The 13,545-nt window shown below is 37.9% G+C and overlaps 1 protein-coding gene across 1 annotated transcript; it reads left to right on the top strand.

Annotated features, from left to right (window-relative positions):
• The first annotated feature begins 1,155 nt into the window (after positions 1 to 1,155).
• Positions 1,156 to 13,052, top strand: LOC131302344 (ABC transporter G family member 1-like). Its single transcript, XM_058328916.1, has 8 exons — positions 1,156 to 1,781; positions 4,125 to 4,204; positions 4,690 to 5,154; positions 5,285 to 5,371; positions 11,479 to 11,607; positions 11,726 to 11,920; positions 12,024 to 12,110; positions 12,197 to 13,052. Exons 1-8 carry the CDS (start codon positions 1,172 to 1,174, stop codon positions 12,869 to 12,871), a joined length of 2,328 nt encoding a protein of 775 aa, XP_058184899.1. The 5' UTR covers positions 1,156 to 1,171; the 3' UTR covers positions 12,872 to 13,052.
• The last annotated feature ends 493 nt before the right edge of the window (positions 13,053 to 13,545 follow it).

The raw sequence follows: 13,545 nt of genomic DNA, 5'->3' as shown, positions 1-13,545 counted from the left end.
GCTAGCCTTGTCGATGATCCCTCCCGCCGCCTCCTCTCCCCCACCTCTCCCAAAAATCTAAGCAGAACGGGACCTTGGTCATATTTTATAAAATACGACCCCGTTCGTTTTGGGGTTTTGGATTCTAATCATTATTTTATTTCTTTTCAATCATTATTCTTATTTTTCTCTCTATCGCTTTTCAATCATTACCTATATTTTCAATCATTACTCTTTTTTTTCCTACACTCATTAATTATAAATCTAAATTCAAAATCTCAAAACGAACGGGTCCGTCTTCCCATTCGAAATTAGTTCGGTGCGATACCAAATTCAAATTAATTAAAAACCACAATAAAAGCAATTATGATTAGGACGGGCTTGACGGCTAGGGCTGTAAACGAACCGAATCGAGCCGAACTCTGCTAAGTTTGGCTCGGGTTCATTAAGGTATAAGTTCGGCTCGAGTTCGATTTGAGCCTGAACAACTTGGCTCGAGTTCGGCTCATTAAAATTTTTCAAGGCTCGGGTTCGGCTCGGTTGGATTCGTTAAAGTAATAGTCTAGCTTGAGTTCGGCTCGGGTTCGATTTGAACTTGAACATCTTGGCTCGAGTTTGGCTCGTTAAACTCAAATGAATCGAGCTGAGCCAAATCTAAGCTCAAATTGAGCTTGTCAAGACTCAGGTTTGGTTCGGTTCAGCTCATTAAACTTAAGCAAACCCAAATTCTCTCATTAATCGTATAGAATTTGGGAGAAAAATAAGTATTGAATTATATATACAACCTTAAATTTTTTTACATTTACAAATAGACCTCTATTGAATTATTAATTAAATTTAAGTATAGGTTCGCTAACCTAACCGAGCTGAATACCGTTAGGCTCAGGTTCGGCTCATTTACGGAACGAGCCTAGAATTGAGGTTCAGGTTCAGTTCGTTTAGCAAACGAATCAAACTCGAACGAGCTCTTACCGAGCCAAACCTCAAATAGTTCGCGAATGGCTCAGTTTATTTACGGCCCTACTTACGGCTATGCCCACAGGACTTTCGATCATTACTCCATTTACTATCAAGCAGAACCTTCCCGCCATGCCTATAAATATCGATATACCCCTTTTTAGTTCCCAAAACTAATCTAGTTCAATTAATACACCTCTCTCTCTCTCTCTCTCTCTCTCTCTCTCTCTCTCATATGGCTTCTCAAGTTAACCCGCCTAGATGGACACCAAGCCAAAGCCCGACTAGAACACTCCAAGCCAATGTTCCCGTAGAGCCGGAGATTCACTTTCATGATCCAGAGACAGAGGGCGTGGCTAGCTTGGGTTCAAATCATGAAGATTCCTTGCCCTTTAGTAACTCCAAGTTTAATTTCGCATTTAGCGATGGGCGCCCAACGTCCCAACAACTTGGTCCACCAGCTCGAACCGTTTCACACCCACCTGGACCTCAAGCACCGGTGTATATTGGTGGTGTCGAGGACCCAGTGGCTATGGAGATAATAAAGTCGATGGAGGTGGAGAGGGTTCGCGTTGAGAGGCCGGTGCAGGAGTGGCGAGACGAATATGTGGTGAGTTTTAACCAGAATCCTGGTGGTGGTGGCGGCGGCGGTAGTGGAGCTGTTGGGTTGAAGGGGAATGGGATTTTCTTGACGTGGAAGGACTTGTGGGTGACGGTGCCGGACAAGGAAGGCGGCCACCGGGCCATCTTGCAGGGTGTTACGGGATATGTGGAGCCTGGAGAGGTGTTGGCTATCATGGGTCCTTCTGGTTGTGGGAAATCAACACTTCTTGATACTCTAGCAGGTATAATCTCCCCTCTCTCTCTCTCTCTCGCTCTAGGTATAGAAATTCATAACATTTACCAAATAAAAAATCATAACATCAAGACAGGAACTACAGGCAAAAATCAATAAAGCTTTGGGTACATATGAAATGGGGAAAATGAAGGCTTAGGACTTGTTTTATTAATTAATACATGTTAAGAATATGTTGAGAATACTTGTTAATGCTGAAAATATCATTGGCGGATATTAATTATCAAAACACATTATTGGCTGTCATTTTCCCTATGAAATGTACATACCATATACATATGAGTTTTGTGTGACCCATATCAGGTCCCACAAAGTTGATCCGAACCACCCATTTTTTTTAAAACATTTTTTTTACAGAGCTTTGTAAAAAATCAGCTCAACCCGATATTGGTAAGGATTTTTTCTAAATTTGTAGGGACGAAATTAAACATTTATGTAATTTTGCCCCCACAAATTTAAAAAAAAATCCTTACCGATATAGGATTGAGCTATTTTTTTTTTTTTTTCATATGTACACATACCAACCCATATTGAAACATACACGATCCTCTTCTATCATACTTTTGGACTGTATGATTGTATGAGACAGTCCACATCGCAGCCGTCCATTTGTTGCATTCGCTAATTTGTTTTATTTTTCGATTAGTACAATAAGATTGCTTTAATTGCTTGACTATAAGGAGTTCAGAATATTTTCCTTCAATTCCATAGAAAATTTTCCGCAGCATGCATAACTTCTATTTTTGGCCTTTGTGATACTTGATGTATGAATTTTCTTTGTTCAGCTCCTCTGTTGTCTGATTCTATAGTTTTTCTCAACTTTGAATGGCTCTTAATCATAGAGAAATTCTTGAGTGGCTCTCAACTTTGAATGGGTCTTAATCATAGAGAAATTCTTGGGCCGCCTTGGGCTTGCAGTACTATTCCAAGTTGAATGGGTCTTAATCATAGAGAAATTCTTGGGCCGCCTCGGGCTTGCAGTACTATTCCAACATTTTTTTTCCACAACATATCCATTCCAAGGCCTCTACCGATTGAACCACTTGACACTTTACTACTGATGCTCGTGTGTGTGTGTGTGTGTGTAAATATATATATATATATATATATATATATATATATATATAATTATATATGTATTTTTATGCTAAATAATTTAAATTTATATGAATAAAAATAATAATTAGTCAAAAAAGTTGGTCTATGATGACGAATTTTGAAATTTCCTCGCTAAAATCTATCCTATGGTGAGGAATTCTGAATTCCTCGCTAAAAAGCTAAAAATATTATCCTTTGGTGTCGTATTTCATGATTTCATCGCCAAATGGCAGTATTTGGTTTCATCATCAAAATTTAAGCCTTTGGTAGCGGAATTTTTTTCCATCATCAAAAGTGACCCTTTAGTGACGAAAATTATTTTCGTCTTCATAGACCTACTTTGTTGTATTGGACCTTCTAAATAATCGAAAATGGCTGGGGTCTTGTTGTCCCTTACGAACAACATTGGTGTTCTCTCCATCCGAGTCATATATGCTCGGCAATGGACGGCTCCATTTTCATCTCGGCAATGCATAGTTGGATGATTGAGATTTGCTTGGTCGAGATAAAATCTGAGCTTTCCATTGCCGAAATGAAATCTGAACTGCCCATTGCCAAGCATGAATGGCTCGGATGGAGGGAAAAACAAGATCCCTGAGTTCACACTTTTGGGTTGTCGCATACATTGTTTACTTTGTTTCTTCAATCTAATATTCCTTGTTCAATAATTTTAGTTAATCAAGAAAAGTCGTCTCATTATTTGAGTAAGAAAACAAAATATGTACGTGCCTAATTATTATTTTTGGAATTTTCGCACTACTTTAATTTAAACATCTCAATTAATTTTTTAATTTGGAATCAATTTTTTGTTTATAAATTATGCACGAAAATACTTCATTTTTTTATCGGAAGAGTGCATGACATATCATGGACTAAAAGTCAAAAATCATGGGGTAGTGGTTTTTTTTTTTTTGGCTTTGCCCTCGTCCTATAAATGTTGTGAATTATGCAAAGATTATTAATATCTCTTTAAAAAGTTAGATCAGACATCGATAGGCATGTGAAACATGGAGTTTGTATAAATTTTGTTCTGCAAAGTGGACGAGTTTTGTGTTTCTAAATTACTTGGGCTATCCATTTTATATATCAAACAAAATATGAGTAAAAGATATGAGCTTTTAGTAGAACCCGCAATTGGCAGTTAATTTGGAATTAAGGGCACAAAGAGATAGAGTATATGCAAATATGTTTAACTATAGATTTTGTAATGACTTGGTTAAACCACTAATTGCAGGGAGACTTGGGGATAACACGAGAAGGACAGGAGAGATCCTCGTCAATGGCCGTAAACAAAGTTTAGCCTTTGGCACTTCGGTAAGATAAAAAAAAAAAAAAATCCCTTTCGAGGATAAATAAGTAATGAAATTTCTTTGCCGATAAAAAAAAAATGTACTAAAATTTTCTATTGTTCACATATATTTTAATTTTTGCAATATTATCTGCACTAGATCATTATTCATACAAAATTAGAGTAAATGACAGTTCCCTTAAATTTGTGGATAAGTAGATCATATAGCTTAACAAAACCACATAAATTAGGCTTGACAAGTTTTCCATCAAAGTAAATATCTTTATTTTATATATTGTTCTGTGTATACAATTTTTTTAATATATATTTTTCACTACTAAACAAAAATCCAGCAGTCGCCCCTGAGTGGAGTACCTTAGAAGCTTTTGTTAAATCACAATCGTTGCTCTAATTTCCTTCAGGGAAAAATCTTAGAAAATTATAGTAATGCATAAACCAACAACTATTGAATCAACAAAATTCGAGTTTCTTATTTTGCTCTTGATTTCAGGCCTATGTCACACAAGATGACACCTTAATGGCAACACTAACAGTAAAAGAAGCCATGTACTATTCAGCAGAACTCCAACTTCCCGACTTCATGTCGAGATCAGAGAAGAGAGAGAGAGCAGACGTTACCATAAGAGACATGGGATTGCAGGACTCAATCAACACGAGGATTGGAGGGTGGAGTTCCAAAGGCCTGAGTGGTGGACAGAAGAGGAGAGTCAGCATCTGCATCGAAATCCTGACGCGCCCAAAGCTTCTCTTTCTCGATGAGCCTACCAGCGGGCTAGACAGCGCTGCGTCTTTCCATGTGATGGACCGTATTATAAAGCTCGCAAAACAAGAGCAGAGGACTATGGTCGTGTCTATCCACCAGCCTAGCAGTGAAGTCTTTGAGCTGTTTCACAATTTATGCCTTCTCTCTTCTGGTCGAACTGTCTATTTTGGTCCCACTTCAGCTACAAATGAGGTATTACTCAGATACAGCTAATTAAATTTTTTATTTTCTTTCCTTTACTAGTACATTAGAATAGGTATTACTCAGCATGTGTTTAGGCCAATGGACTTGTGGATTGACAAATGAATGTATTTTGATGCAGTTTTTCACTATCAGTGGCTTCCCTTGTCCACCATTGAGGAATCCATCTGATCACTATCTTAGAACGGTCAACAAAGATTTTGATGTGGTAAGTACTCAATTACTATGCTGTTTATTTGCATGTGAATAATTTTTTGAAAAAGGGTTAGTAGCATAAGTGACATAGCAACAATTTAACCCTTAATCTGATAAGTCACCATTCACTTAAATTTTCTTTTGCTCGGCAAACGGAACTTTTTGTAAAGACTCGAAGGGGTACATCGATGGAAAAGCAAAATAGTACAAAGATCTACAAGCATAGAGATGTATCAAGCCAAGATTGGATAAAACACCTCACTTACTTACTCACTCTACAACTTCACTTTTCGAATCCCATCCAAATAACCTTTGAAATCCTCCATTGTGTAATCAATATGCTTCGCTCATATTAGATAGGCATATTGATTCAGTACTTAATTGGCAACCAAATATATGGTCAAAGGGTTGTCAATAAATCGAGCAGCTCGCAAGCTTGTCTCGGTTTCGTTAGCTCTTGGCTCGGCTCGTTTAGTAAATGACTAAGTTCGGCTCGTTAAGGCTTGAGCCAAGCTTGAGCTCAAGTTTTTGACTCGTTTACAGCCCTACATGGCCAATACTAAAGAAAAACAGAATCGATACTAGATCTTCAAAACTGTAATCAAGAAGTAGAGAGAAGAACAAAGATATAGAGAGAGAAAACTTTTCTTTTTATTTCATCTTTTTGTTTGAATGACTTGTATCAGCTGAGCACTTCTGTTTTTATGCCCAAAACCAAACTCTACCGACATAACTACTGCCACTAAATAGTTGTAACAACTCATCACCTAATTATAGAAAACCCTACTATAGACCATTAATTACACATTGACCCCTTAGTGACTTTTGCTTACACACCCCTGCAAACTCATGGGGGTATCAACCACCATGAGTTTGGACTTTAAAAATTGAAAACGAGCAACAAAAAGAGGCTTGGTAAATATGTTTGCAACCTGATCTGAAGTCCCAACATGCTGCACCACAATCTGTTTGGACACAACCTTTTCTCGAATGAAATGGTAATCGACCTCAACATGCTTAGTTCTTGCATGGAAAATAGGGTTGGATGCAAGAGCAATGGTAGACAAGTTGTCACATCAGACAATATGAGGAAGACTAGGTGTTAGAGACAAATCAAGAAGTAGTTGTTGGATCCATGAATCATCTGCAGTCGTATTTCCTAAGCTTTATATTCTGCTTCTGTGGATGATTGAGCGACTGTAGGTTGTTTCGTTGCACACCAAGAAATCATATTAGAACCAAGAAACACATAAAACCCTATAGTGGACCTTCTATCAAGATGGTCACCTGCCCAATCAGCATCTGTGAAAGCAGTGATATGCAAAGGACCAGGCACAAAATGCAAGCCTTGATGTAACTCCCTTTAACATATCTCAGAATCCGTTTAACAGCAACAAAATCACTCTGTTTGGGATTATGCATGTGCTGACATGCAAGATTTACAGCGAAAGAAAGCTCAGGCCTTGTTAACATAAAATACTGCAGTGAACCAACTATAGCCCTATACCAATGCTAATCAGGAAAAGCTAAATCTGGTTCCACTACTGCAGGTTTGGTAGAGCAAGGAGATGGACTTGGTTTACAGTCAAACATGCCAGCCTTGACTAATAAATCTGTTGCATACTTAGTTTAAGACAAAAGAATTAATTCTAGCACCATTGGTCAATACCTCAATCCCCAAGAAATAACTAAGAGAGCCTAGATCTTTCATAACAAATTTGGAACCCAGAACTTTGATCAATTTAGAAATATATGCAGTGTTACTTCCTGTGATTAAAATGTCATCCACATACACAAGCACCACTGTTATGCCTTGATCATTCTTTAAAGTAAATAAAGATGCATCAGCTCTGCTATTGACAAAGCCTTGAGCAAGAAGAAAACCAGAAAACATGGCAAACCATGCTCTTGGAGCCTGCCTTAAACCATAAAGTGCTTTCTCCAGTTCACACACATAAGAAGGATAGTCTGGATTTTTGTATCCCAGAGGTTGTTTCATATACACTTCTTCTTCCAAAACACCATGAAGAAAGGCATTGGTCACATCCAAGTGTCTTATGGGCCACTGAAAATGAACAACTAGACTAAGCACTACCCTGATAATAGGTTGCTTAACCACAGGGCTAAAAGTTTCAGAGAAATCTAATCCCTCAGTTTGTTGATTACTATTAGCCATTAACCTTGCTTTATAACATGCTGCACTGCCATCTGAGTTCTTTTTATCTTATAGATCCACTGACAACCAATTATGTTACCATGGGAAGGAGGATGAATAAGTTTCCAAGTCCCTTGTTGTACTAAAGCCTGATATTCGTCAGCCATGGCCTTTTGCCAAGCTGAATAATGAACATCTTCAGAAAAATGTTTGGGTTCATCTTGTGGGAAAGAATCCATATCACTAACAACAACCATGCTAAAGGGAATTTTCGGTTTGAAAATACCATGTTTGGATCTTGTGGTCATGGAATGAGGTGGAGGATTGATGGCTTGAGCAGAAGGTTGATGTGCAATAGAAACCTGAAGAGAAGAATAGACAAGAGAAATGATAGACCTGGGAGATTGACCAGCAAACTCAATAGGAACTGAATCTAGAATAGACACTGATTGGGAATCACTAGGTGTTGAATGGGACACAGAAGAAGAAACTGAAGGAATTGTTGTGGCTACAGGAGGTGGAAGAGAAACAGAAACATGAATGATTAGATCTTTAAATGTAGTAAGAGGCACTGAGAATGTAGATGTATCAGAAGTGGAAGAAATAGAGTTTGACACAAGAGCAGAATAGGGAAACTCATCCTCAACAAAATGAACATGTCTAGAAATATATAATTTATTAGTACTAGGGTCATAACATCTGTAACCCTTAGTATTGGCACAATAACCTAGAAACACACAAGGTTTGGATTTAGGACAAAGTTTATGATCATTATAGGGCTTTAACCAAGGATAACAACAACATCTAAAAGGTTTGAGAGAACAATATTCTGGGGAAGTTTTGTATAACATGGTATAAGGAACTTGAAAATGAAAAGAAGTGTGAGGTAGTCTATTAACCAAGTAAACTGCAGTAGTCAGAGCTTCAAGCCAAAAAAAAGTATGTAAACCAGCCTGAAGAAGAAGAGTAATGCAAGTTTCTATAAGATGTCTATGCTTTTTTTCAACTGTACCATTTTGCTCTGGTGTGTGAGGGCATGTAGTTTGATGCACCACACTAGTAGAAAGAAACAAATGAAGAAGAAAATTATTGATAAACTCTCCTCCATTGTCACTCCTGACCATTTGGATAGAAGTGTGAAATTGAGTTTGAACATAAGCTTTGAAATTAGCTATGACAAACTTAACTTCAGATTTATAATGAAATGGAAACAACTAACAATATCTTATGTAATCATCAACAAAAAGAAGATAAAATCTAAAACCTTTATGAGAAGGAATAGGAGAAGGACCCCACACATCCATATGCACAGGTTCAAAAGGAGCTTTAGTATGAGATTCAGACATAGGAAACACAAGCTTATGACTCTTAGCCATCATACAAGATCTACAATTCACAGATTGTGGCTTAGAAACAGGCAAGCCATGCTGTTTTATTAAAGCAAAAAATAAAGGGAAACTTGGGTGTCCAAGTATTTGATGCCACAGCAAGGTAGAAGAAGAAGTATTCACAAGAGCAGTAGGAGAAGACACACCAGGGAAAGACACAACAGAGAACTGCTTAAAGGAGGTCAGTAGTGGATACAGACCCTTGTACAAGACTCTAAGTGTGTTCTTGTCCTGAATAACAAGACCAGAAGAATAAAAAATGAGTAAACACTGATTATCTCTAGCAAAATGATAAACAGACAATAGGTTGTGGGTGATGTGAGGAGAATGTAACACATGAGACAACTAAAAATTAGCTGAAGGAGTTGGGAGTAAACCTTTTCCAGTATGTGTAACAGGTAGAGTAGATCCATTGCCAACTAGGATCCCATTTCCAATAGATGCCTGTTGTGGTTGCTGTAGATACTGCATGTTATTAGTGATATGGTTGGTAGCTCCACTATCAAAATATCAAGGTGGAGTGGCATGAACCACAGGAGAAGAACCATGTGAGGAACTAATACTCAGGGCAGCATTATAATCTCCAAGAATTCCCTGACCTGTAGTTGCTAACTGTGGAGAAGAACTAGGATGACCATATGAAGAACTTGAGGAACTTGGAATCATATAAGAGGGAGTATAGGCCTCAGCAAACCCATGTGACCCAGTGAAACCATTAAAAGTGATTGGAAACATGTGTGGTAAGGTATAGGCCTCAGTAAATCCTGCAAAGGATGGTTGAGATGTAGGAGAATTAGTCATTGGAGTGTTTTGCATTGGTGCCCTTGTTCCAGAAAATGGTACAGCAGATATTGGCATAGAAGCACCAGGCCTAAACATTGGTATCCCTGATGGATAACTAGAAGTCATCCATGGAGGAGTAGTAGAACCTCTCCAATGATCAAAAGGAAACTGAACTTGGCCTTTATAATAGCAAAAATTTGTTGAATGATTTTGTCTGCCACAGATTTCACAGGGAAGTTTTGGACCTCGCCCCCTGCCTCTAGCAAAAGGTCTGAAATTTTGTGTTGGATAATAAGAAGAAGGTAGGAAAGGTAACTGAGTTTGAGATTAGAAAGGAGGCAAAGCATTAGAAAACTGTGGAGTCTGCATTGCTACTCCAAACTGTGATGACATAGGTGACACAATCTAAGATGACTGTAGAGACTGCATTGGAACACCAAACTGAGAAGGAACTGTAGGCATCTGAAACTGCAGTTGCGGTATAGAGGAAGAGGAGGTTGTGTCCCTTGAAGATGATGCCTGAACAGATTTGTTGCCATGAGTTGCAACTAACACAAATGAAATTTCAATCTCTGATTCCTATAGTAACTGAAGATCTTCACCATTCAGCATGTTTACCAACTCTGCAAAGGTGATTATTCCTCCTCGTGTTCTTATTGCAGTCTTAAAGCCATTGAAGGCTTTGGGTAAACCTCTCAGTGTATGAAATATTAGATCATCCTCAGTAACTGGACTAACAACTGCACCTAACCTCTGTGCATAATCCTGGATTGTGTCTATGTACTTGTCCAATGTTGAAGTCTTCGTTATGCTATACAGTCCAGTCCGGAGTTCTTGAACATGACTATGCGACAATGAATTGTATATATTTGACAAAGACTCCCAAACTCATGTACATGTCTTAAACCTAGAACATACGGTAGAGTAGCTTGTGAAATAGATGCGGTAAGACAGGCCAAAAGTTATGTATCAATTAGCTTCCACAAAGTAAAAGAAGGATTCACAGATTCTACGCCTTTAGTATTTTGGATTTTAGGAGATGGACATGCGACAATTCCTTTGAGGTACTCGAGATAGCCATTGGCCAGCATAACATTTTCCACTTGAATACGCCATAACAGATAATTTCCCCCATCAAGTTTAATGTTGACTAAAGAATGAAAATTCGACACCAGAAATGCAAGAGAAGGAGGTAATTGAATAGTTACAGTCCTCATTGATGAAGAAAATCACTACTCAATGTTAGGGTTTTGAGTTAGGGTTTCAAACTAGTTGTGAATGGCAAGGACTGTGAAGAGGAAATCCAGCTGAAGAAGATGCCACAGGACCGTAGGACTTGCATCTAGAATGCTTTAATACCATAAAGAAAAACATAATCCATACTAGATCTTCAAATTTGTAATCAAGAAGTAGAGAGAAGAACAGAGATATAGAGAGAGAAAACTTTTCTTTCTATTTTATCTTTTTGTTCGAATGACTTGTATCAGCTGAGCACTTCTGTTTTTATGCCCAAAAGCAAACTCCACCGACTCAACTACTGCCATTAAACAGTTGTAACAACTCATCACTTAATTACAGAAAACCTTGCTACAAACAACTAATAACACATTAACCCCTTAGTGACTTTTGCTTACAAATATGACTTCACTTTGTAGCCGATGACTTCAAATTTTAACCATCACTTCACCCGTTCTTGGTATTAATGACTTGTTAATCCGAATATAAACTGTTATGCTTCTTTTTCAAAACCATGATACATCGAGGAGTTTATTGAATTGTTTGCTATTTGTTTAGGATATTGAACAAGGACTTGGTGGCAGAAAGATGAGCATTGTAGAGGCAATTAATACCCTCGTCAAGTCATACAACTCATCTGAGGCTTACAAACAAGTTCAACAACGGGTATTCGAGATATGCCAACAGGTACACAACGATAAAAACTCATTTTTTTAATTAAAATTTAATACTTTGACTTTTCATTGATATCTGATAATCCAAAAGGGTGTTTTCCTAATTGAAGGGGCTTCTTGTTATTTTGAAGGGTGGAGGAAGACTGGAGAAGAAGGGAAGCCAAGCAGGCTTTATCACTCAGTGTCATGTTCTCACTAGAAGATCCTTCGTGAACATGTATCGTGATTTAGGCTACTATTGGCTTCGCTTAGCGATTTATGTCTTCATGTGCTTATGTGTTGGGAGTATTTTTTACGACATCGGATTCACCTATGGATCCATTCAGGTAATTATGTCACCATGATTGAAATAATTTATTTTCTACATAGCAATTTTGTTGATCTGTTAAAAACTTAGCTAACTATTTATTTTGCTCTCAATTGGTATAGGCTAGAGGTTGGATGCTCATGTTTGTGACTGTACTTTTGACATTAATGGCAATAGGTGGATTCCCCTCTTTTGTGGAGGACATGAAGGTGCATATCTCGTGATTTCATCTCTATTAAACTAGATTGAATTCCAATGATATTCATATGATTTTTTATTTCCTTGTCGAAATCAGATTTTCACTCGAGAGAGGTTAAATGGCCATTATGGTGTTGGTGCATTTGTCGTCGGAAACACATTTTCTTCCCTTCCTTACCTGTTTCTTATCTCTGTGATACCCGGGGTAATAGCTTATTACCTTGTTGGACTTCAGAAAGGGATAGACCACTTTGCCTACTTTGTGCTAATGTTATATGCATGCATGTTGCTGGTCGAAAGCCTGATGATGATTGTTGCAAGTGTGGTTCCAAATTTCCTCATGGGAATTATTACCGGGGCTGGAATTCAAGGTGTGATGATGTTGAATGGAGGCTTCTTTCGATTACCAAACGATCTTCCCAAGCCGTTTTGGAGATACTCAATGTACTATATCGCCTTCCATAAGTACGCATACGAAGGGCTTTTGAAGAATGAGTTTAAAGGATTAACGTTCCCTAACAATCTAGCAGTAGGACCACGAACGATTACTGGTGATGAGATCTTGAGAAATATATGGCAAGTGGAAATAGGTTATTCCAAGTGGGTTGATGTTGCCGTTATACTAGGGATGGTTGTTTTATACAGGCTCATATTTTTGGGAATCATAAAAACTGTTGAAAAGGTTAAGCCCATTCTAAGAAAGCTCATGGCAGGTTCTTCGAAAAAACCGACTCTTGTAGAAGATCCCTACACCATATCACCAGCTAATTAAACAAGATTTCTCTTGTCTTTGAAGTTGTTAGTGTTTGTATATGGTGAAGAATTTTCAATTAATTAATATATCATCGTATCTTTCTGTCAATGATTTATATAATTCTTTCTTATTTGCCGATCATAATAGAATGTTACACTTGAGTTTGCTCAAGATCAATGACTTGTTGGTCTAATGCTATGAGAAACAGCAAATTATCTCTAAGGATAGAAAATGCATAATAATTTCCACTAAGGATAAACTCAATTTTTATTTACCTCTTAGGACAACCTCATGATGATTACCTTTTTAGCCTTCATTAAATACAACCACCCCCTCCCACCTCCACCCAAAGCCACTTTCGGCCAACGACTTTCATAAGCGCCCAAATAATGCATATTTGTGGTGCTTAAGTCCTTAATTTTATTTCTTTATGTTTAGTTAAATTAGTGCTTTATTTGATATTGCGCGTAGGATAGTTTATTTCATTTTGTAGGAAAATCGCGTAACAAGAGGGTTTGAAAGCTTAAATCCAAGCCAGAGGCATCCAAGACTCAAGATGGTCTAGAATGGAATGCAGCCACTTGGGCCTAAGAAGAAAGAGACGAAGACCCGTCGGGTGGCCAAGACCATTAGAAGTCAAGCCGGAATCTGAAAATCGATCCAAAAATTTCGAGGCCAGTATCGATATAGAG

This window comes from Rhododendron vialii, chromosome 10a (genome assembly GCF_030253575.1).
Source record: "Rhododendron vialii isolate Sample 1 chromosome 10a, ASM3025357v1".
In the NCBI taxonomy this organism is placed as follows: domain Eukaryota; kingdom Viridiplantae; phylum Streptophyta; class Magnoliopsida; order Ericales; family Ericaceae; genus Rhododendron; species Rhododendron vialii.
The sequence above is the reverse complement of the archived record's forward strand: the minus strand, read 5'-3'. Positions and strand labels throughout refer to the sequence as shown.

What these genes read in the sequence shown, in the direction of transcription:
- LOC131302344 (XM_058328916.1), top strand. Translation starts at nt 1,172, where the DNA reads ATGGCTTCTCAAGTTAACCCGCCTAGATGGACACCAAGCCAAAGCCCG. An exon ending in CCACTTCAGCTACAAATGAG is followed by an intron (nt 5,155 to 5,284) that starts GTATTACTCAGA and finishes ATTTTGATGCAG; the next exon opens with TTTTTCACTATCAGTGGCTT. An exon ending in TCACCTATGGATCCATTCAG is followed by an intron (nt 11,921 to 12,023) that starts GTAATTATGTCA and finishes CAATTGGTATAG; the next exon opens with GCTAGAGGTTGGATGCTCAT.